Source organism: Phaseolus vulgaris, chromosome 7 (genome assembly GCF_000499845.2).
Source record: "Phaseolus vulgaris cultivar G19833 chromosome 7, P. vulgaris v2.0, whole genome shotgun sequence".
Taxonomy (NCBI): Eukaryota; Viridiplantae; Streptophyta; class Magnoliopsida; order Fabales; family Fabaceae; genus Phaseolus; species Phaseolus vulgaris.
Genome location: NC_023753.2, coordinates 17,900,229 through 17,923,034, shown reverse-complemented (window position 1 = coordinate 17,923,034; position 22,806 = coordinate 17,900,229). Strand labels below are relative to the sequence as shown.

General features: G+C 34.8%; 2 protein-coding genes across 2 annotated transcripts; both read left to right on the top strand.

Annotated features, from left to right (window-relative positions):
• Positions 1-17,892: 17,892 nt before the first annotated feature.
• LOC137829621 (protein RST1-like) lies at positions 17,893-19,100 on the top strand. The gene is made up of 4 exons (XM_068636466.1): positions 17,893-18,165; positions 18,211-18,292; positions 18,429-18,501; positions 18,835-19,100. The coding sequence occupies exons 1-4, from the start codon at positions 18,094-18,096 to the stop codon at positions 19,049-19,051; spliced, it is 444 nt and encodes a 147-aa protein (XP_068492567.1). The 5' UTR covers positions 17,893-18,093; the 3' UTR covers positions 19,052-19,100.
• A 6-nt stretch (positions 19,101-19,106) lies between these two features.
• Positions 19,107-22,285, top strand: LOC137829620 (protein RST1-like). Its single transcript, XM_068636465.1, has 8 exons — positions 19,107-19,239; positions 19,329-19,420; positions 19,625-19,716; positions 19,792-20,007; positions 20,126-20,203; positions 20,422-20,604; positions 21,027-21,920; positions 22,019-22,285. Exons 2-7 carry the CDS (start codon positions 19,387-19,389, stop codon positions 21,447-21,449), a joined length of 1,026 nt encoding a protein of 341 aa, XP_068492566.1. The 5' UTR covers positions 19,107-19,239; positions 19,329-19,386; the 3' UTR covers positions 21,450-21,920; positions 22,019-22,285.
• The last annotated feature ends 521 nt before the right edge of the window (positions 22,286-22,806 follow it).

Sequence of the window (22,806 nt, the reverse complement as noted above, 5' to 3'; positions counted from 1 at the left end):
CGAAGTCATAAACCTGCAAGATGCATGTTATCAAAATTCAATACGGCAGAGGCATGTTATTATCTCAACATTTCATCATGTGTTGCATGATGTAATGTAGCCAATTAATCAATATATTATTTTTGATGCACCACATCATGAAAATATCTTCATTTAATAGTTGTGCGAAGTTGCTTCCACGAGGGCACAAGATATGCACCCATGTGTAATGTAATAGTCGATCATTCATTTTCAGACTATCGGCATTTCTGACATTCTGACTTTGAACATCTTCACGAATCATGGACGATAATGCTCAGGCTCGATCATAATTATATTCCTCAGGGATCGTCCTAGGGGTTAACTTAACACCGGCATACCTGAGATCGACAATGTTCATCTAATCCAATTGATTAATGTGTATTCGCTTTCCACAAATCTCAATGGCAATGTCACCAAGATGTGTGATCATCTTCATATTTGTATAAAACACTCAAACCAAGTCCTCATAAACTGGAAGTTTCATTCCAAGGAAAGTTGTAAACGTTGGAAATTCAAAAAGGTTTTGGAATTCAAACCCTGGAGCAACAAAAAATGGAGAATGCATAGCTTTTTTTGGGGATATGACTAGTCTTCCATGAAACAAACATATTTTCAAACATCATCATTTGTCGTATTAAAGTAAAGTATCTTGAATCCCGTTGTTGGGGGAGGAGGAACGACATGATCTTCTGCTGGCGCTTTACCCTTACGGTTTCTGTGGCGTTTCTGAGATGATGATGCCATGTATAACGTAATTACTACAATATATAAAAAAAAATGAAATGTTCATGACATGAAATATGAAACCCAATTTTAAGTAAAGGAAAGTTATGATAATAGCATAAACTGAATAGTAGAAGTTATCAAACACAATAGTACAACTTCATAAACAAAATATTACATTACCCTAGAAAGGACAATACTAGAAGTCCTCAAGTACAATACTAAAACTTGTGATCATAATTATCCAACAACAAACATAGATGGACAAATTACACAACAAGTCAAATAAAATAAAACTACAACATGTAACTGAAAGACATGAAGGTAACGCGGACACAAATATATGAAATCAACGCCTAATCATAAATGCAAACAACTTTGTCATATGATGCTCATATGACATCCCAAATAATTTCTTAACTCTTTCTGGATGCTCACACAAAAACTCGTAGGATTGATCCATGACTTGTTCATCCTGGATGTTAAGCTCCACTAGCATTGCCCAAATATCAAACTCAGAGAATTGGTACGATGCATGGCGATAATGATAGTGTACATGCTCAGCATATAAGTCGTTTCTTCATCTAATTTTCGCAGTTATATCTTGTGTTGTGATTGCTTGTGTACGAGCAATGTCAACCAACTGAGACGCATTCTGATTTCCATCTTTCATTGAGGAAACACATTGTTCAAATTTCTTCTCTAAACTTTTTCTGTTTTTTTAATTACTAGAACATTTTTTATAATCTCATTAATTATAAGATTATTAATTTATGTAAAATCTAAAAGAAAAAATCCTAAACATTAAAAATTTCTATTTCCATTATGTAAAAATATATTTTTAAAAGAAAAATATATATTTTTAATAAACAATTAAATGTTAAAAAAATAAGAACTATCTACATATATTATTAAAAATTCTAATTTGTTCTCTAAAATTTATCTGTTTTTTTAATTACTAGAACATTTTTTATAATCTTTTTAACTATAAGATTAATAATTTATGTAAAATCTATAAAAAAAAAGCCCTAAACATTAAAAATTTCTATTTCCATTCAGTAAAAATATATTTTTAAAATAAATAAATCTATTTTTAATAAACAATTAAATGTTAAAAAAATAAGAACTATCTACATATATTATTAAAAATTCTAATTTCTTCTCTAAACTTTTTTTTAATTACTACAACATTTTGTATAATTTTTTTAATGATAACATTAATACTTTATGTAAAATTAAAAAAAAAACTAAACATTATAAATTTTTATTTCCATTCTGTTAAAATATTAATTTTAAATAAAAAAATTCAAATTTTTATAAAGAATTAACACGTACACAAAATAATAACTATCTACATTTATTATTAAAAATCAAAATTCTTCTCTAGACTTTTAGCTGTTTTTTTTATTTTATTTACTACAACATTTTCTATAATTTTTTTAATTATAACATTAATAATTTATGTCAAATATAAAAAAACACTACAAATTACAAATTTTTATTTTCATTCTGGAAACATATTCATTTTAAATAAATAAATATATATTTTTTATAAAGAATTAAATGTTTCAAAAAATAATAACTATCTACATTTATTATTAAAAATTCAAATTTCTTATCTAAATTTTTTTGCTTTCTTTAGTTACTACAACATTTATTTTAATTTATAAGATTAATAATTTATGTAAAATGTAAAAATAAAAACCGTACACATTACAAATATCTATTTCTATTTTATAAAAATATTCATTTTAAATAAAGAAATATTTTTCTTATAAACAATTAAAAAAAATAATAACTATCTACACATATTATTTAAAATTAAAATTTTCTCCATAAAATAAAAATCTTCAAAAATATAATAATAAATGACATAAACAACTTAACATGGAAAATTAATTTACTAACTTTTTAACACAAATAACTACTCTAAACCTTAAACAAATTAAATTACAAAATCATAATCTTAAAAAATTAATATAAATCTAAACCAAAAATTTAAAACACAAACAAAAAATACATATAAAAATAAAAAAGAACCTGAACAACCGAAGAAGAATATCAATTCAACTAGGATGAACAAGAGCACCACAAGAATACATTACAAAGCTGTGCCTAAAAAAACAAAAATAAGCAATACAAAAATTCAAAAATCTAGAAAAAAATTTAACATAACCGACTATCCCATGCCTTATAGAAATAACATAATCGATTATCCACAGAATTCAAAGACATAATCGATTATTTTTACAGCTAAAAAATCCACATAATCTATTATCCAAAGAATTCACATACATAATCGATTATTTTTCAACAGTTAAACAACTCACATAATCGATTAATCAAACACATAATCGATTACCCTCACTTTAACACATATAACATAATCCATTATGCTCGACAAAAACATAACAATAATCAATTATGCCACGAGCATAATCGATTATCCATTATTTTTTAAACCATAATCGATTATCCATTATTTTTTAAACCATAATCGATTATGCACTTAGTTCTTTTTCAATGATAATCGATTATCTGCAATAAAAAACCAAGTCAATGTTAACCTCAGATCAAACAACCACTGCGAAACTCACCCCTTCTATACTATGATGCCTCACGAACCTTTTCAAGGCCAGTTTAAACCAATTCACAAGTCTGTAAATATATTTTGAGTTTCTTTCACTGAATTCTGAAGTTTCAAAGCACTACTGCTTTTATATACAACTGAAACAACAATTAACAGGCACCCATCTACTTCACCCGCTGCCTGTGTTCGTCAAGGGATTGGGCTTCCTCGCTCGCCACGATTTCCGCAACAATGCCTCTACACATTCTGCTTCTTCTTCTTCCCTCAGACTCTTCCGTTCGTTAGGGTTAGCCACTCACCACACTCAACGTGCAAATTATACCACCTTCGGAAATTGACCGAGTTGAAGTAGTTTTTCTTTATGTCGGATAAAAAATATATTATAAGATTTACTTCTCATTTACTTTTGTGATGAAATCATGAGAATTCAAAATCAAGTTTGATCAAAATATTTGCGAAATAAATTTCATCCAAACATACACTTGTTAGGCCGAAGAAGCTAAAAGATAGAAACTATGATTATAATAATTAGTGAAATGAGTGTGCGTTTGTTTTGAATTGAGGAAGTTCAGTGAGAGAAAAAAAAATGGGAAGGACATGGAGAGGGAGAATGATACTTTTCATGAACTATTTGATTTATGCGCATTATATTATTGGTTTGATAGAAAAAGTTGCGTTGTGATGGATCACTGTTATCATGTGAAAACATGGTTGTAGTTGACAAGGGAGCAAAACAATAAACCCTGAGAATTTTGTATAACTTGATGCACTAGTTAACTTCCGAGCAAGGTTCCAAAGAATGGCTGTGACTGCGAATGTGCCCTCATTGACTGCTTTTGCCTGCAATTTCTCACAATGTTAAGGATCGCGCAGAAATCATCACTGCAAGTGTTAAGGCCGTTGTTAGATGTCGCAATCATAAAATTGTTAGTTTTGGAGTCATCCTCTTCCTCGTTTGCATGCAACTGGTATCTTCTATGGTGACTTTCTGTTGCTCTTTTCCACATGAGTCCATGCCTGTTTTTAAGCTGCTAATTGAATGCCTTTAGTATCTTCCGCATGAAGGATCTGAAGTAAGTGTAATTACGAGAATAAGCATTGGATATGTTGTGTTAAATTAGTTCTTTGTTCGTTTTGTTTTATTAGTTTAGTGATAAGTGGAGTGAAATGATTATCTTGTTGCTGTTTTGTTTTCGGACCTTCCCAGGACTACAGGAAATTAATATTTATTGTAGAACATATGGTGGAGGCATATATAGTTGTACTGAAATCTTTGGCTGGAAAGAAATCAGTATGTCCCTTGTAATTTAAACTTCTCATTTGCGTTCCTTGCTTTTATGATGATGTTTTATACTTCAATTTAATTAATGCCTTGCCCTTGTATTTTTGTTGATCCCTGTTAGCAGCTGATAACTGAAGCTCAACTGTGTGCTGTTGAATTTCTGGAAACAATTCTTTCTCTATCTACATGTCTTCAATGGCACCCTGGTGGTCATGAGCCCGTATGTGAACTCTTTATGCGCTTGTTAACTGTACAGAAAGATATTGGGTTAGCATGGTTACCTGGTTTGTTATCAACTATTGTATCATTATTCATAATCATTGTTCAATCAGAACTTCAACACGAAAAAATTTCTATACTGAAACTCCTTCTCTTGATCCTTTTCTATAGCTGTCTCGATTATGAGGTTTATGCATGCATGCAAGTCGAATGCATTTGTACATGTAGGATACTGTTTTTTTTTTTTCATTTTCCATCTAGTTCTAAGTCAATCTCTAAAGTGTTCATATTTCATATTTTCATGGAAAAGATGTTTGTGAATTTTCCAGGATACTGGTCTTGCATAATCTTTCTTTGTCTAGTTGCAAAGAATTGGGTTCAGGATTTTTGGCGGTACTTGGCACTAGGGCTAAGTTTACAATATGCACACCACCTGTATATGATTCCACTGAAACATTTCTTTTTGACTCTTTCTGTAAAATGCTCTCTGCTCGAATTCATAAAATAATCCCACTAAGTATGCTCATTTGATACTGCTGTTAGTATCATCATTTTTTATAACTTATTTATTGTAATAATTTGTTGTTAACGATGCAGATGCTGTTATAAGCGGGACTGAATTCTCTTTATTATTTGAAGAGACTTTGTTTCTTCTTCCCATTCTTAGTCTCATGTCTTCCCCTTCCAAATCTGTTAAAGGATTGACAACTGATTTGCTTCACCTTTTGGAGAAGCTCTTGCCAACATGTTTGTGTTGAATAAACTTTAAATGAAATTTGTGGGTTTTAAAATTAGAAATTACTAGAAAATAGTAGAATGAGAGTTTGGATATGTAAAAGCTCAAAAGTTGTGAGTGAGATTTTAATTATGTTGTTAGTGGGGTTTTAAGGTTATAATGAAGATTTTTCTAGAAGAGCTTCCTAAAGCCTATAAATAGGATGCTCTCTCAATTCTAAAATGCACCACAGAAAGAAATACAATAGAGAGAAATACAAAGAAGAGTGTTTTCTTTAGAGAAAATTCAAGTGTGAGTGATTGCTTGTTTTACAATTTCGTATCAAGAGCCAATGACGAATGTGATGGGTCAAATACTGCTATCACGGTTATCGAAGGCGACCACATATGATAATCGGAGCATTGAAATGAAAGCTCTTCTCGGTTCTTAAGATGCATGGGAGGTGGTCGAAGAAGGTTTCGAAGAACCAACAAATACCACGGGTTATACGGCGGCTCAAACCAAGGTGTTGAAAGAGATGCGATCAAAGAATAAGGCGGCACTATACATGTTGTTCCGAGCGGTTGATGAATCGGGCTTTGAGAAGATTGCTAGTGCAACTACTTCAAAAGAAGCGTGAGATATCTTAAAAAAGGTGATCAAAGGAGCTGATCGAGTTAAGCAAGTGCGTCCACAAACTCTTCATGGCGAGTTGGAGAGCATGAAGATGATGGAGTCGGAAAGTGTATCTGACTACATTACATGTGTACAGACTGTGGTGAATCAACTCAACCGAAACGGTGAAACGTTGACCGATGCACGAGTTGTGGAGAAGATTTTGAGAACATTAACCGACAATTTTGAGAGTATTGTGTGCGCAATAGAAGAGTCAAAGGACCTAGCGACGCTCACAGTCGACGAACTTGTCGGTTCTCTCGAGGCACACGAGCAACGGAAGAAGAAGAAGAAGGAGGAAACACTCGAGCAAGCACTTCAAACCAAGGCGTCAATCAAAGACGAAAAGGTACTCTATCATCAAAGTTCTCGAAATAGAGGGCGTGGTCGTGGAAGTTGTGGAAACGGTCGTGGTGGAAAAGGAAACAGTCATGAAGGGTACTATAAGGAGAAGGAACAGTCGAGCCAACCAAATTGGCATGGAAGAGAACGTGGAAGAGGCGACCGATCGAATTATTCCAACATCGAGTGCTACAAATGTCACAAATATGGTCACTATGCGAAGGATTGCAACTCTGAAAAATGTTACAATTATGGTAAAATGGGGCATTTTGATAAAGATTATCGTGCTGATATAAAGATAGAAGAAACAACCAACCTAGCCTTGGAAGACGAAACGAATGAAGGTGTTCTCTTGATGGCTCAAGATGAAGTCAACATTAACAGTGACACTCTGTGGTACCTCGACTCAGGAGCAAGCAACCATATGTGCGGTCACGAGTACCTATTCAAAGATATGCAAAAGATTGAAGATGGTCATGTGTCATTTGGAGATGCACCAAAGGTGGAGGTCAAAGAGCGAGGTACGGTTTGCTACTTACAAAAGGATGACTTAATTGGGTCACTCCAAGATGTTTATTACGTACCAGACCTTAAGACCAACATTTTGAGTATGAGGCAACTCACGGAGAAAGGTTACTCGATATTTTTGAAAGATCGACTACTACACTTGAAGAACAAGCAAAGGCGTTTGGTTGCTCGAGTCGAGATGGCAAGAAATCAGATGTACAAGCTGAATTTGAGAAGCATACGAGAAAAATTTTTGCAAGTCAACATAGAAGATAAGACATCACTGTGGCATCTCCGTTTTGGTCACCTACATCATGGTGGCCTAAAAGAGTTAGCGAAGAAGAATATGGTGCACGGGCTACCCAAAATGGACTACGAGGGAAAATTTTGTGAAGAATGTGTGCTCAGCAAGCATGTGAGAACCTCGTTTCCAAAGAAGGCTCAATATTGGGCTAAGCAACCTCTCGAATTGATTCATACCAACATATGTGGACCAATTACTCCAGAATCCTTCGACGGTAAAAGGTATTTCATTACCTTTATCAATGATTTCTCACGAAAGACTTGGGTTTATTTTCTGAAGGAAAAATCCGAGGCATTCGAGGTGTTCAAAAAGTTCAAGGTGATGGTGGAGAAGGCAACTAATAGACTGATCAAAGTTGTACGATCTGATAGAGGTGGCGAGTATACTTCAACGACTTTCATGGAGTATTGCGAGGAGCAAGGCATAAAGCGATTTCTAACTGCACCATACACTCCTCAACAAAATGGTGTGGCCGAGAGGAAGAACCAGACCATTCTCGACATGGTTCGATCAATGCTTAAGAGCAAAAAGATGCCAAAGGAATTTTGGGCAGAAGTTGTGCAATGCGCCATCTATGTGCAAAATCGATGTCCACAAGTGAAGTTAGATGATCAAACACCACAAGAGGCATGGAGTGGACAAAAGCCAACAGTTTCTCATCTCAAAGTGTTTGATAGTGTGGTTTATGAACACATGCCAAATCAACGAAGAACGAAGCTCGAAGACAAAAGCAAAAGGTATGTTTTTATTAGGTATGATGAGAAGACAAAAGGATACAATCTCCTTGACCCGATAAGCAAGAAGGTGATGGTGAGTTGTGATGTGCGAATAAATGAAACATGGGATTGGAACAATTCTTCAGAGCTTATGATTGAAGTTGGAGAATCATCAGTTGTTGCACCGACAAGTATAAATTCCGAAACAACCGCTGATGAAGATGAACCACGACAACCTAAAATTCGAAGTTTGCATCATTTGTATGATTCGACAAATGAGATACACCTTGTATGTCTTTTGGCAAATGCAGAAAATATCAGTTTTGAAGAGGCGGTGCGAGACAAGAAGTGGCAAACTGCCATGGATGAGGAGATTAAAGCGATTGCCCGCAACAACACATGACAGCTAACAGAATTGCTAGAGGGAAGTCAACCCATTAGTGTGAAGTGGGTATTCAAGAAAAGATGAATGCTCATGGCGAGATAGAGAGGTACAAGGCGCGACTCGTAGCGAAGGGATACAAACAAAAGGAGGGAATTGACTACGATGAGGTGTTTGCTCTCATTGTAAGAATGGAGACAATTCGATTGCTCATTTCCCAAGCGGCTCAACCACCTGGGTTGAAGAAGAAGTCTACATCGAACAACCACCTGGGTACACGAAAACCAGAGAGGAGAAGAAAGTGCTAAAATTGAAGAAGGCACTTTACGGGTTGAAGCAAGTACCGCGGGCATGGAATACTCGTATCGATACATACTTCAAGGAGAACGGGTTCAAGCAATGTCCTTACGAGCATGCTCTTTACGCAAAGAATAGTGGAGGTAACATGATATTTGTTGCTCTTTATGTTGATGATCTCATTTTTATGGGTAACAATAATGAGATGATAGAAGAGTTTAAGGGCACAATGAGACGAGAATTTGAGATGACAGATTTGGGATTGATGAAGTTTTTCCTTAGTTTTGGAGGTTAGACAAAAAGAGACGGGTATTTTTGTATCACAGGAGACATATGCAAAGGAGATTTTGAAGAAGTACAAGATGGAAAATTGCAACCCAATATCAATACCAATGGAACCAGGTGCAAAACTCTCAAAGTTCGATGGAGGAGAACGTGTCGATGCAAGTAGATACCAAAGTTTGGTAGGAAGCCTTCGTTATCTCACATGCACGAGGCCGAATCTTTCATTAAGTGTCGGCATCATAAGTCGATTCATGTAGGAATTGGTTTACTCACATTGGAAGGCATTGAAGCGAGTCCTACGGTACATCCAAGGTATTGTATCACTCAGATTGTTCTACTCAAAAGCAGAAGATTACAAGTTGGTGGGTTACTCTGACAGCGATTGGTGCGGAGACATAGATGATCGGAAAAGTACATCGGGATATGTATTCTTTATGGGCAACACAACATTTTATTGGCTTTCAAAGAAGCAATCGATCGTGACGCTATCGACGTGTGAAGTTGAATATGTGGCAACATCTTGGTGTTTATGTCATGCTATATGGCTTAGAAACTTGTTGAGCAAGATGGAGCTAAAGCAACTAGGTGCAACTGTCATTCAAGTTGACAACAAATCAGCAATTGAGTTGGCAAAGAACCCAGTGAACCATGAAAGAAGCAAACACATTGACATTCGTTTTCACTTTATTCGTGATCATGTGAAGAAAGGAAGTGTGGAATTGGTGCATGTGGCAAGTCAGGATCAAGTTGCAGATATCTTCATAAAACCGCTACCGAAAGTCTTTTTGGACAAATTCAAGAAGATGATTGGCATGATGGATGGTAGAAACATTTAAGTTTATGGGGGAGTTTTGTTGAATGAACTTTAAATGAAATTTGTGGGTTTTAAAATTAGAAGTTACTAGAAAAGAGTAGAATGAGAGTTTGGATATGTAAAAGGTCAAAAGTTATGAGTGGGATTTTATTTATGTTGTTAGTGGGATTTTAAGGCCATAATGAAGATTTTTCTAGAAGAGTTTCCTAAAGCCTATAAATAGGATGCTCTCTCAGTTGTAAAATGCACCACAGAAAGAAATACAAAGAAGAGTGTTTTCTTTAGAGAAAATTCAAATGTGAGTGATTTCTTATTTTACCGTTTGTGGCTCCAAAAGATAAACTAATCCTTGAGGAGGGAGTTCATTATCTCAGCACACCAGGAATTATAGTTTTCAGATTGCGTCATCTGTGGTATCAAGTATTTTGTCTGGCATATCATTCATTTTTCTATTTAAACTTTTATTTATATTATCTATGCAAATTGTATATACTCACTAGTGCAGATATGTAAAACAAATGCGGCTATTTTAAATTTACAAATGCGGTCATAGAACCGCATTTGATCAGCACGCATTCGTAAATCTGGCATTTACAAATGCGGTCATATGACCGCATTCATAAATCACATTTACAAATGCGGTTACCTATAATAACCGCATTTATATATTATTCTGAATTAGGGAGTGGGTTTGGGGTTTAGGATTTATGAATGCGGTCTTGGTAAAAACCGCATTCATAAATCACTATTTACAAATGCGGTCATTTACCAAGACCGCATTTGTAAATAGTGAATTCACATTTACAAATGCGGTCATTTACCAAGACTGCATTTGTAAATAGTGCTTTTTTTTTTTTAAAGTTCACTCTGTTTTGTGCAGAAACCATATATTTAAATAACCTGCATAATGATCAAACCCAGCCAGACAAATACAGAAATGTAGTAATCAATTGAAATCATCACAATGTACATTTACAAGTGATCAAATTACATATAATAAAACCACTATTGTTTACCTATGCTAGAGTTATAAAAATTAATGAAATATGTGGACCAAGAATCTCTAACATATGAAATGCCTTCCTCACTCATTGGTGTTTCTTCTGTGAATAATTGCATTGCAAAGTTGACATAAATTAGTTTCTAGATATATATATGTTCAAGAATTATAAAAATGATTTAACATATACCTCTTTCCAACCAGTTTTAACACCTAGTCTTATAATGGTAATCATCCATTGCATAATGTAATAGCCACACTCATAGCTTCCTGGTTGTTTATTACACTATAATTCAATAAAAAGTAATATGTTAATATATTGATAAACAATGATAATAGAGAAAGAAAAAAATTACAAACCTTTACTCTTATGTAGTTCAAATTATTTGAACTGGATCGACCTTTTAGGATGTTATATCCACGCCATGAACTGGTTAATACAAAAAACCTCGTTAGTAAATGGTTAATTAGTAACATACAAAGTTAAGTTTATACTGTACTTACGTATCAATGATATCCTTAAATTTTGTGGGAATCTTTTTGTGTAGGGAACAGAACCACACAGTAGTCTTATCAACCATTGATAAGACAAGTAACTGCCAATGATGCCTATATGATCAATGAAAAGAGTTAGTAAATATTTAAAACATGAAATAATAATAATTGATGACATATAATTAAACTTACTCATTAATATAAGGGCATAAATAAATTTGTTTTCCCTCTTTTTCCAGGATGTTAGTGATGTATGCTTGAGTCTTAGTTGAGTTTGGTCCAACGGGATTAGTATATGCAGGATCTAAGAATCCATACATATTTTCCTTCCCCTCAGTGATACAGACTCTATGCAAAAACCTACAAGTTTTTAGTTAAAGCATAATCAATAATAATTTAACATAAAGTAAATTGAATAATAGGTAAAGATACTTACATCATAAAAAATTGAATTATACTTATATTGAGCTCCTGTTTCCCAGATATAAATTCTTATAAATCTGTGTTGTAAATCATCGGTGGCAGTTCTGTGTTTATTTGAAAAAAATGTATTATCCCACAGAACTGGAAAAGGATCATTGCCAATCTGACTAGCAATGAGACGTAGGGAAGCCATAGGATCGTCAACTGGAACCTCACGCTTCTTTTTCGGACTTGGTGGCTGAAAAGGTTTCTACAAGATAAACAACATTTGTATTAAATTATATGTAATATATAAATATAAATAAAAAATAATATAATGAAACGAAATTATTACATGAGGTTCGGGCATAGATCGAATGAGCTCTCTGGGCCAAGCAACGAATGTCTGAAATGCATCGGCCACAGTGGTTACCTCATCTGAAGGTAGTGGAACACGAACATCAGGAAATCGTACTTTTTCAACTGTTACCTTCGCCACATCAGGGGAGAGAGGAACGTTATGTAAGGTGGTGGCGTTTTTATAGACTTTTCCAAGTGCCACCACCCGAGGAAGTTTGCCGCCCACTACCAGTAGCTCACAATCTTCTGTCTGCCCATTGATATCATCCCCTGATGTTGGAGGAGCCGCACAACTCCCCTTTGTGCTCTTGGGAGTGGGACTAACAAGGGGTTCAATCGACTCAGCACAAACTTGTTGCGATAGAAACTCTTGTCGCATTCGATCATTCTCCTTTTTCATCTCCAGCCACATCAAATCAGTCTCCTTTCTCATCTCCTCCATTATTTCTTCACGTAACTTACTCTTCTTGGAGGAGGAGGATGGCTGTCGTTCTGAAACTCCAAAATAAAGTTTAATTCCGACCCCTTGTCCAGCGGCACGAACACGACCAGAGTGTTCAGGTCGTCCAATTGCTTCAACCAGGATATCGTGACGACCTTCAGCAACAAATTTACCGTCGGATTCCAAGGAATCCTGCAAGAGTACACAAAAATCATATTTTCAATCATTAATATAATTAATGCTTTAAAAAAATTGAAGCCTCTGGACGATAATGATTTTTCACATAACCTTTCAAAATTTTCATATACCGCTTAACAGGATACATCCATCTTAAGTACACTGGTCCACACAATCTAACCTCTCTTACTAGATGCACCACTAGATGAACCATGATGTCAAAAAAAGACGGAGGAAAAAACATTTCCAATTCACACAAGATAACAACAATTTCATTTTGAAGTTCATCTAGTTTTGAGGGATCAATGACTTTACAACAGATGGAAGAGAAGAATGAGCACAAACGGGTTATGGTGTGTCTAACATTTTTTGGTAAGATCCCACGGATAGCTACCGGCAACAACTGTTGCATCAAGATGTGACAATCATGAGACTTCAACCCAATTAACTTAAAATCTTGCATTGACACTAGGCTCTTCAGATTTGAGGAATGTCCTTGTGGCACTTTCACACCCTTTAGACATTGACAAAAACTAATTTTTTCATCTTTTGACATTGTGTAACAGGATGATGACTTCTAAGAAACCTCCGATGCCGAAGATATACTGTTTTCCTTCCATGTTTCAATTGTTGAGAAGCAGTGTCTTCTTCGCATATTGGACACGCTTTGTGACCCTTAACACTATAACCTGATAAGTTACCATATGCCGGAAAGTCATTGATGGTGCAAAATAACATGGCATGAAGCTTGAAAGTTTCATTAGCAAAGCCGTCAAATACTTCGACACCCTGGTCCCACATTAACTTCAAATCTTCAATTAGGGGACTTAAATAAACATCAATATCATTCCCTGGTTGTTTCGGACCGGATATCATCATAGACAACATCATGTATTTTTGCTTCATGCACAATCCAGGAGGTAAGTTGTAAATAACTAGTAATACAGGCCATGAACTGTGATTTGTACTCATATTACCAAACGGATTCATTCCGTCTGTAGCTAAACCAAGTCGGATATTTCTTGATTCTTTACCAAATTCTAGAAAGTCATCATCAAATTTCTTCCATTGAATAGAATCAGCTGGATGTCGGTACATGCCATCGCATTTCCTCTCATCTGCATGCCATCTAAGATTCTTAGCATCATATGGGTTTGCAAACAAACGCTTCATCCTTGGAATGATGGGAAGATACCACATAACCTTCATTGGGGGTCCATGCTTTTCCATGTCATCAATAGAATCAACATCTTTTTGTTTCAACTTATAACGTGATAACCCACACCTCGGACAACTTTTCAACAATTCAAAATCTTTCCGGTATAATATACAATCATTAGGACATGCATGTATCTTTTTGTACTCCATACCCATTGGACAAAGAATCTTTTTGGCCTCGTAATTACGATTAGGTAGACTATTTCCCTTTGGAAGCATATTCTTCAACAGCTGGAGCAATTTCGTGAAGCTTTTATCAGTCCATCCGTTTATTGCCTTCAAATTCATCAATCTTAACACCGCCGACAACCGTGTGAAGTTAGTTGATCCAGGATACAAAGGAGTCTCTGCATCTTTTGACATACTTTCATATCCATGCGCTTTTGCAAAACACTCAGCTCCCACATCACGAATCATGTCCTCCAATCGATCATCATCTCCATCATCGTGTACTGCTTCATCCATGGTAGAACCCACATATTCTTCAGTTACGAAAACACGTGGTAAATTTAATAATTCACCATGCCATGTCCAAGTTGTATAAGATCGAAGAAACCCATCACATAGCAGGTGTTCCCTCATGATATTCACATCCAGTATCCTTCCATTCAAATAGTTAACGCACGGACACCTGATCTTTGCTCCATCATGACCACTAATAATCGCGTTACGCTGCGCAAATTGTATAAATTCCTCTACTCCCCTTTCGTACTCATCACTTATACGAAAAGCATTAATCCAACTTCGATCCATTATATATTCTGGAATATAGTTAGGATTTTCTAATAATTAGTATTCTATTCAATCTCACACATTTGCCGAGGGTCGAACACCCCCGGACTCAATCCAAACACGATATTTCTATTCTAAAAGTAACAATAACTAACATAACATAAAACTTTTATTAAAATGTAATTAACAACTAACTAAATATATAATATAAATTTAAGAAAATAGAAATTATATAATACAAAAATTCAAAATACACACAAATATATAAATTATTAGTTATTAGTTATGAATTCCAAGTTGTATTAGTTATTAATTAAATATATATTATAATACAGAAAAATAAAAATTCAAAATATTAAATAAAAATTCAAAATATTAAATATAAATTCAAAATATTCAATATAAATTCAAAATATTAAATAAATATTAAATACAACACCAACCTTTAGGTTGATGGTGATCGGAGTGGCAGAGGCACAAGACGAAGGCGAAGGCGGTGGCGGAAGTTGTGGCGGTGGCGGAAGCTGTGGCGATGGCGGAGCAGAAAAAAACAGCGAAACCAATAGAACAGTAACCAGCTATATGCCAAAAACGAGTTAGGAAACGAAAATGACAATGCCAAGGAAGTGAATAATGAATGATGCAAAAACGAAAACGAAAACAAACGACTGAAACGAAGAGCGGAGAGAGCTGAAACTTACAATGCAAAGGGAACTGAAGCTGAGAACGTTGAAACGAAGAGCGGAGAAGACGAAAGTGAAAGTGAAAACTAGTGGCGCGCTTCAATTTTTAGGGTAAAATTGATTTACAAATGCGGTTCTAGGATAAGACCGCATTTGTAAATCAATTTAATTACAAAAATGCCACCGCATTTTTTACAAATGCGTTTAAACGCAAAGCCGCACTAAATAAAGGGTCGTTGTTTTCATATTTTGTACTAGTGACTTTTTGACAGAAGCATTTATATGATGTAGTCCTGAGTGAATATATGCAAACTCACAATTTATGTGACCAGCAGGAAAGGGCAGTCAAATAGTATATTGTACCTATATCTAGTTTTCTACCCCAGCAATAATAGACTTTAAGAAATATATATGTTTTTTCAGGATGGAGAATCTTCTTCCAGAACTTGCCTTATGAAGTTGACTTTACCGGGATTGAATCAAAGTGAAATAATGTATGATAGACCAGCATCTTGGGTTTCCCATTTAAGAGAGTTCTGTCTGTCAATTGTTGACCAACAAAAATCTTCATTACCTCTCTCGCATTCTCAGGAAGTGTTTCTGAATGGTATAACCTTTTAGCTTTTGTGAAATGGAGTTATAGTTGTGTTTCAATGTCTACCTTGCAGAGATGTCCTTGTTACTGAGTGCCGTTCTCAATGTTTTATTGATAATCCATCAATGGGGGCTGCTTCTGTCCATTCTTTGTCTTCCATTGCCATTATGGATCCCAAACTAGGAGTTCCTTTGTTGCTAATAATTATGTTTTACACTATTATATTCAGAAGAAATGATGTCAATTGCCATGATATGCTGGTAATTTCTCCCTTTTGTAATGACACTTATTGCATGTATTACCTTGTTCTTTTGTCTCTCATCATATGTACATTATTTTTCTTCCTCTCTTATTTTTTGGTTCTTTTTGCAGTTAAAAGTTTTTGAAATGCTGCCATCACTTGCTTCACACTCAGCAATGATTCCACTTGTTGTTCAAACTATCCTGCCAATGCTTAACAAAGATGCAAAAGTGTGAATACACCCGCTAGATTGTGTAAATGTGTATTTTGTTTGATTCTTTTAAAAAATATTATTATTATTATTATTATATTATTATTCTTGTTCATTAGTATCCTGTTTTTGGAGAGATGATGTGTACCATTGAGGTCCCTTTTTTAGCATTGAGTATAACATAAAAATGTAATCAAAGTATGTGAATTCTGAGCTGCTTTTGTCTTTAGTTGGAAAATGGAACATAGTGACATCCAAAAGCCAATTTTGTATTTATAATTTCTGCTTTTCATTTGTATTACTTTCAGGAGCCTTACTGGTTTTTGAATATTCTTTGCAAATGACATATCCCTTCTGTACTTGTGTCCGTAAATATAAGTACAAATCTAGTGCTCAGGATACGGTTGTATAGCCTAAATCATCATCTTCTTCTTCCTCCTCAAGTCACCATGGTGGAGGATGTTTGGTTTTTAAGATAGAAAATTCGTTGTGGTGCTTAAATGTCATCCTGGCCTTGAAACTAAAATATGGTCATTTTGCATTCTTAAAAATATTAAATATACATGCAATTTAGCTTTAAATACTTTTCCTCAACATGCAGCTCATTACATTCTACGGCAACTAGATTGCTTTGTTGAACCTGGGAGACTAATGATCGAGCATTTGGGAGTTTGCAAGTGAGCTTTTCACTCTACACTTTCCTGTATCTTCCATTGCAACAAATATTATTTTAGGTGGACATGCATGCATAACTATTTTATGCTGAAGATGAGATAACTTGAAATTTTGTAATTGATAGAAGAAATGTAATTGTGAACTCAATAAAATTGTATCTGTTTGTGAAAAGTTTTCTTAAGTAAATTTAAACACATTGAAGTGGTGCAAGTATTCCGTTCTGTAACTCTATTATTTATTAAGATGTGCTACATATGATTAATATTTCCATTGTTCTTAAGAGTAGAATTTATTGCTAGAAAATTTATTTGTAGATAAATAAAGTAAATAACTTATTCTCTAAGTTTTTCACTTGGCTTTGATGATTAAAATCTGAGATAACTCCTGACATATCGATAAACGGTTAGTTCAAATTGTTTTGGAATTGGAAAGCTAGCTGCTAGAGTTAATGTATTTATTTATTCTTAAATTTGTTTGCATTTAAAATTGTTTGATATCTAGAAGTTAACATAGAAGTAGCTAGCAAGAATAATAGTTGCTTTTTTGCAAAAGATGACGCCACACTTTTCTGATATTTTTGGAGACGACATATTCACCCAAGCAAAGCTCAAACTTAGATCCACAATTCTTTGATGCTAAGTAAACAGTTCTTACACATAAAACCACAGTTTTTTCTGTACTGTGATATATTCTTGTGAATCCATGAAAAGGACACATCAAAAGGTTTTCTATAAATTTATATACAATCTGACAGTTTGGAATTTTGTTTGTCTCATTCTTTCTAACTTTTGTCCATGCAACATATTTCTTAGATTTTTATTGAGGATTGAAATTCTAATTTTGCTTGAGTATTTTACAGTCCCTGGCCATGTTCTTCAAAATCTTACTACAGTAATCCTATATATATATTTTACATTTGTCTCTATCTAGGGTGTATTGCTCCCTAAAGGGTTCACCAATTTCACATCAGAGAGAGAAATCTGCATCACCATGGCTGCTTCCATTCGAGATGTTTGCCATAGAAGTCCTGATAGGGGTGTTGATCTCATCTTGTCTGTTTCGGTATGTTTGCAGTGCATCCTTCGATGAGAAATCACGGTTTAACAGTCTTGCATTGAGAACCAAGATCGTGTAATCAAAGCTCTCGGCTTGCAAAGCCTTGCCTTCCTGTGTGAAGCTGATGTGATTGGTAATTTTTTAAACATATTTGTGGAACAATACTATACCAAGGAATAGTAATTTATGCATTTACAATTGTTTGATACCAGATCATGTTCAATTTATTTGTTAAATAGCATTCTGATCTGATATATTGACTTCTTTAGATTTTTACACTGCATGGGATGTCATTGCAAAGCATGTGCAAGGTTACAAAGATGATCCTATTCTTGCTCATAGGTAAGCATGTCTAAGATTCCTCTGCATACACTTACATGTTGGTGACATAGATTATAATAACGATGGTGGTGAATTATAGAAAATGAAAAATTAGAAGTTATATCCCAACTCATCAAGTGACATTGACAACTTCAGAATTTTTCATTCTTGAGGATCATGAATTTTCTTAAACAAAATATTGCTTTACGTATTTATCTTCTTTCAGTTAATAATATTTGATTCTGTGTAGTCTTTGGATTGAGGTGTTCTTTCTCCATAAATTAATATATAATTTCCTAGTTATAAATTGTCATTCTGTTGTCTCATTAAAAGATATTTCCTGTATTATGGCAGCCTTTGCCTTCTGCTAAGGTGGGGTGCAATGGATGCAGAAGCATATTCTGAAGCATCAAAGAATGTGCTTGCAATTGTGTGGAATGTAGTTACCTCCAGTCCAGATAGACAGTGGGCAAAAGCAAGAATTTTAGCCCTGGAGTCACTTTCCCAATATGAAGTATATCCACCGATGCAAATGTTGCTCTTCTGCATGAGTGAACTGTTATTTTATTGAATAAAAGAGTAATTTACACTTGTTCCCTTAATATTGTTTTGCTGTCACTTTCCAGGTATCCCAACTTGAAAATAGTATTCCAGATTTCAAGAAAATGATTTTGGAGTTGTTCTTTCTGAAACAAACCCCAACGTTCCCAAGGCTATGGAGGATTTCATGTCAAGATAATAAATAGCATATGAGCACATGTAACTACTGCATCCTACAATTTACTTATATAGGATGGTGTAATGTTAGTATGACTGAATTTTTTATTTTTTATATTCTTTTTCCTTAGAAATCGCCGAAGATTAGTCTAGGAAAAAAGAGTTACAGGAAGCAAGATTGAAAAATTGATGAATGTATTTCCACAGGTTATATTCTCTTCAGGTATGGTGATATCAGCTTTCCATTGTGTTCTTTTCCCAAGAATTCTTGCAAGAAGAAATTCAGAGCTGATGGTTGAAAAAATAAAATGAAATGCTTAAATCAAGTCTTTTGTTACCAATAGCTCTTATCAGACTCTGTGTGGTTTAATACAACGATTTTCTTGTGTTATTTGCATACGCCTTGATGTTGAGCATCTATTTACAGGAAAGATAAAGGAAACTAGAGAATTACCTGGTGCCGCTTTAATATGTTTTTCTTTAACTCCTAAAGATGTGAATGAACATCAAGCATCCAAAGTAAGATATTGACAGTTAAAAATATATTCTGATTAGATTTGAATGAACTTTTGATCTGATATTATAAGTATCCAGAGGTTAAGAGATGTACATACTGGGTATGAAATTGCTCTAGTGGAAGTAGCTGCTTCTCTTCAGCTCTCAAGAAATATCTTGCTTGCACTGATGGCACTGCAATCATGGAAAGGCTTTGTGCGACGTTGGATGAAGGCTTACACACTGTCATATGATGCTAAGGCACAATTGAGTGTCCTAGATAAAACTTCTAAAGCTGCTAGTGACATTTTGAAGGTCAAGATTGGTCTTTTGTCATTACAAACCATCTTTTTTACCCATTTATCAGTTATTTGTATTGAATTCTCAAGTTTGTCATGTCTGATTTAGGTTTTGTTACATGCTTTTTGTGCAGAGTATGATGGCTATAGCAGATGAGGCTATACCTAGAGCTGCTGAAAATATTGCCCTGGCTATCGGTGCACTTTGTGTGGTGAGAAGGTTTTCTATGGTTATGCACTAATTTAAAATCTTTAAAGATTCTGCTTAATTATCATCTGTGCCGCATGTTGGCATCTTAACATATACACTGTTTTCAAGATTATTGAACATGTAGTGAGTCAACTCTCTAGTAATCTAGTTAGTAATGTATCTTGTGTAATTAGCATAATAACATTTGCTTGCAACTAACTTTGGCCTTTTTATTGTCAGGTTTTGCCTCCTTCTGTTCACACAGTTAAATCTGCTGCTTCAAAGTTTCTTTTGGAATGGTTGCTCCAACATGAACATGAACACCGCCAATGGTCTGCTGCAATTTCTCTAGGATTAATCTCTAGTTGCCTTCATGTAACAGATCATAAACAGAGATATCATAACATCACCGGACTTCTTGAGGTATTCTTGTTCTCTATTTTTAATTAAAATTAAGTGCCGATGAAAGTAAGTTTGAATATTAAAGAAGCTATAACATTTTCTATGAATTTCTCTTGACATTTTAGATTAATCACAAGTGTTTGTGGAACTTTTCATAAGTTCACCTTTTTCGCTTAGATTTTATCAATCAAAAGTTTTTTGGAGGTTCTAATACACTTATGGGATTATATTAAGAGGTTGTAACACACTTAGGTTCCCAATTTCCACTGTAGTAGGATAGTTGAGAAGTAAGAATGCTATTACAGACCTGAAGGCTAAAGTCAGAGTTCTAAATGGATTATCCTGTCAATTTTATTAATTCTTTTAAATTTGGTTCACTCTTGAGAGAAACTTGTTGATAAGATTTTCTGGCATTGAATTTCACTGATTGTATGAACTTCCAGGTTCTTTTTGATGGCAGAAGTTCCCTTGTAAAAGGAGCATGTGGTGTTGGATTGGGTTTTTCATGCCAAGATCTTCTTACCAGGGTTGAAACTTCTGTTACCTCTACTGTGATGAAAGAAACAGAGAAGATTCCAGAATCTGAATTGCTTGGAAGAACTATTACTGCCTTGGCTACAATGATACAACAGAGAACTCGATGTTCTTCTGATGTTTTAGACAGTCTATGTTCATACTTTCCACTGGGTTCATATGACATAAGTGGTAAAGCATATGAACAGATATCTGACAACACTGAAGACTTGGAAGAAGATATCTGGGGTGTTGCTGGACTTGTTCTTGGTCTAGCTAACTCCATTAGTGCAATATACAGAGCTGGAGAGTTAACGACAGTTATTAAGATAAAGAACTTGGTAATATCATGACTTCCATATGTGCATTCACTAGTTGAAATAAAAACTTTCCAGGGAAAAGAATCTGAAATTGTTTTAGCACTAGGATCCTGTATTGCACTTCCCAATATAGTAGCTTTTTGCCAGAGAATGGAATTGATGGATGATGCTGAGTTGGACCACATTGTGATTGCCTTTAAAGAGTTTATTTCCGAGTTAATTTCTGTGAAAAAGTCTGGCATTTTGCACCATAGTATGCTGATGGCATCATATGCTGGGGCAGGGACTGTACTTTCTTGTATATTGAATGAAGGTGTTTACTCTATCGAGGCTGAACACGTTAAATGTTTACTGGAACTGTTCAGGAAATGTTACGTGAATCCTTTCCCTTTTCTTGTTCATCTTGGTGGTATGCTGGGAGTTGTTAATGCTATTGGAGCAGGTGCAGAAATTTGGGTCAATATGAATTTTCCAAAGTACACTAGGCAATCTGATTATCAGAAGGTAATTTACCTTTTTGATAAAATTGCTACCAGCTATCTCATCGTATTAGTTATTTTTGTCTTGCTTCATATTTAAATATCTTGCTATTTAAAAAACAGGAGTCTTCCTCTGTAATGGGCCCTCTCCTATCAAGTTCTAATTTTGAACCATACTTACATCATTGGTGCAAGAGTTGTTTCTTGTGGCACAGAATTCTGATACTCAGCGGCTACAACAGTTTGCTTCATGGGTGCTTGCCTTCCTTCGACATCATTTATGGTTTGGGGAACTTTTGGGGGTTGATAGTGATAGCAGTGTAGCATTGCATCTAAGTTGATTCATCATGTAAATGATCGTTTCCATGGAATGGTACTCCCTTAATTAAACGGCTTTGTCGGTCATTCCACATTGTTATCCACCTCTGATGATACTGTGACCAGTACCTATCTGATCTCCCACGCATGTCTTCTTTGTGCACTTCATCGAGGTTGCATGGGTCGTGTGGAATGGATTGTCGATACCCGAATTGTCGCATCACCCGATCTGCTTGATGAAATTCGTCAGTTGCAAAACAAATTAAAGCTACAACTGTTCGACTTACAACTGTCATATCAATTGTGATTAAACCACTAATTTGAGGTCGTCGATATGGAGTCCACAAAAAACTATCAATAACAGGAAATAACATTATTAATTTGTTGAATTACTCGGAAATAATTTAGTTGTTAGAGGATGAAAAGGATAACCTGTTTTGGTTGCAGCTGATCTAGCGTTTTCTAGATTTCAACCACGCTTGTTGCACTCGTGTTGGATGGATGGAAATTTCGAGTCCACCTACGATCAATGTTTTTCATGTCATAATTAATACGAAAGTTTTTAATATACAATATTGAAAGGAAGAAAATAA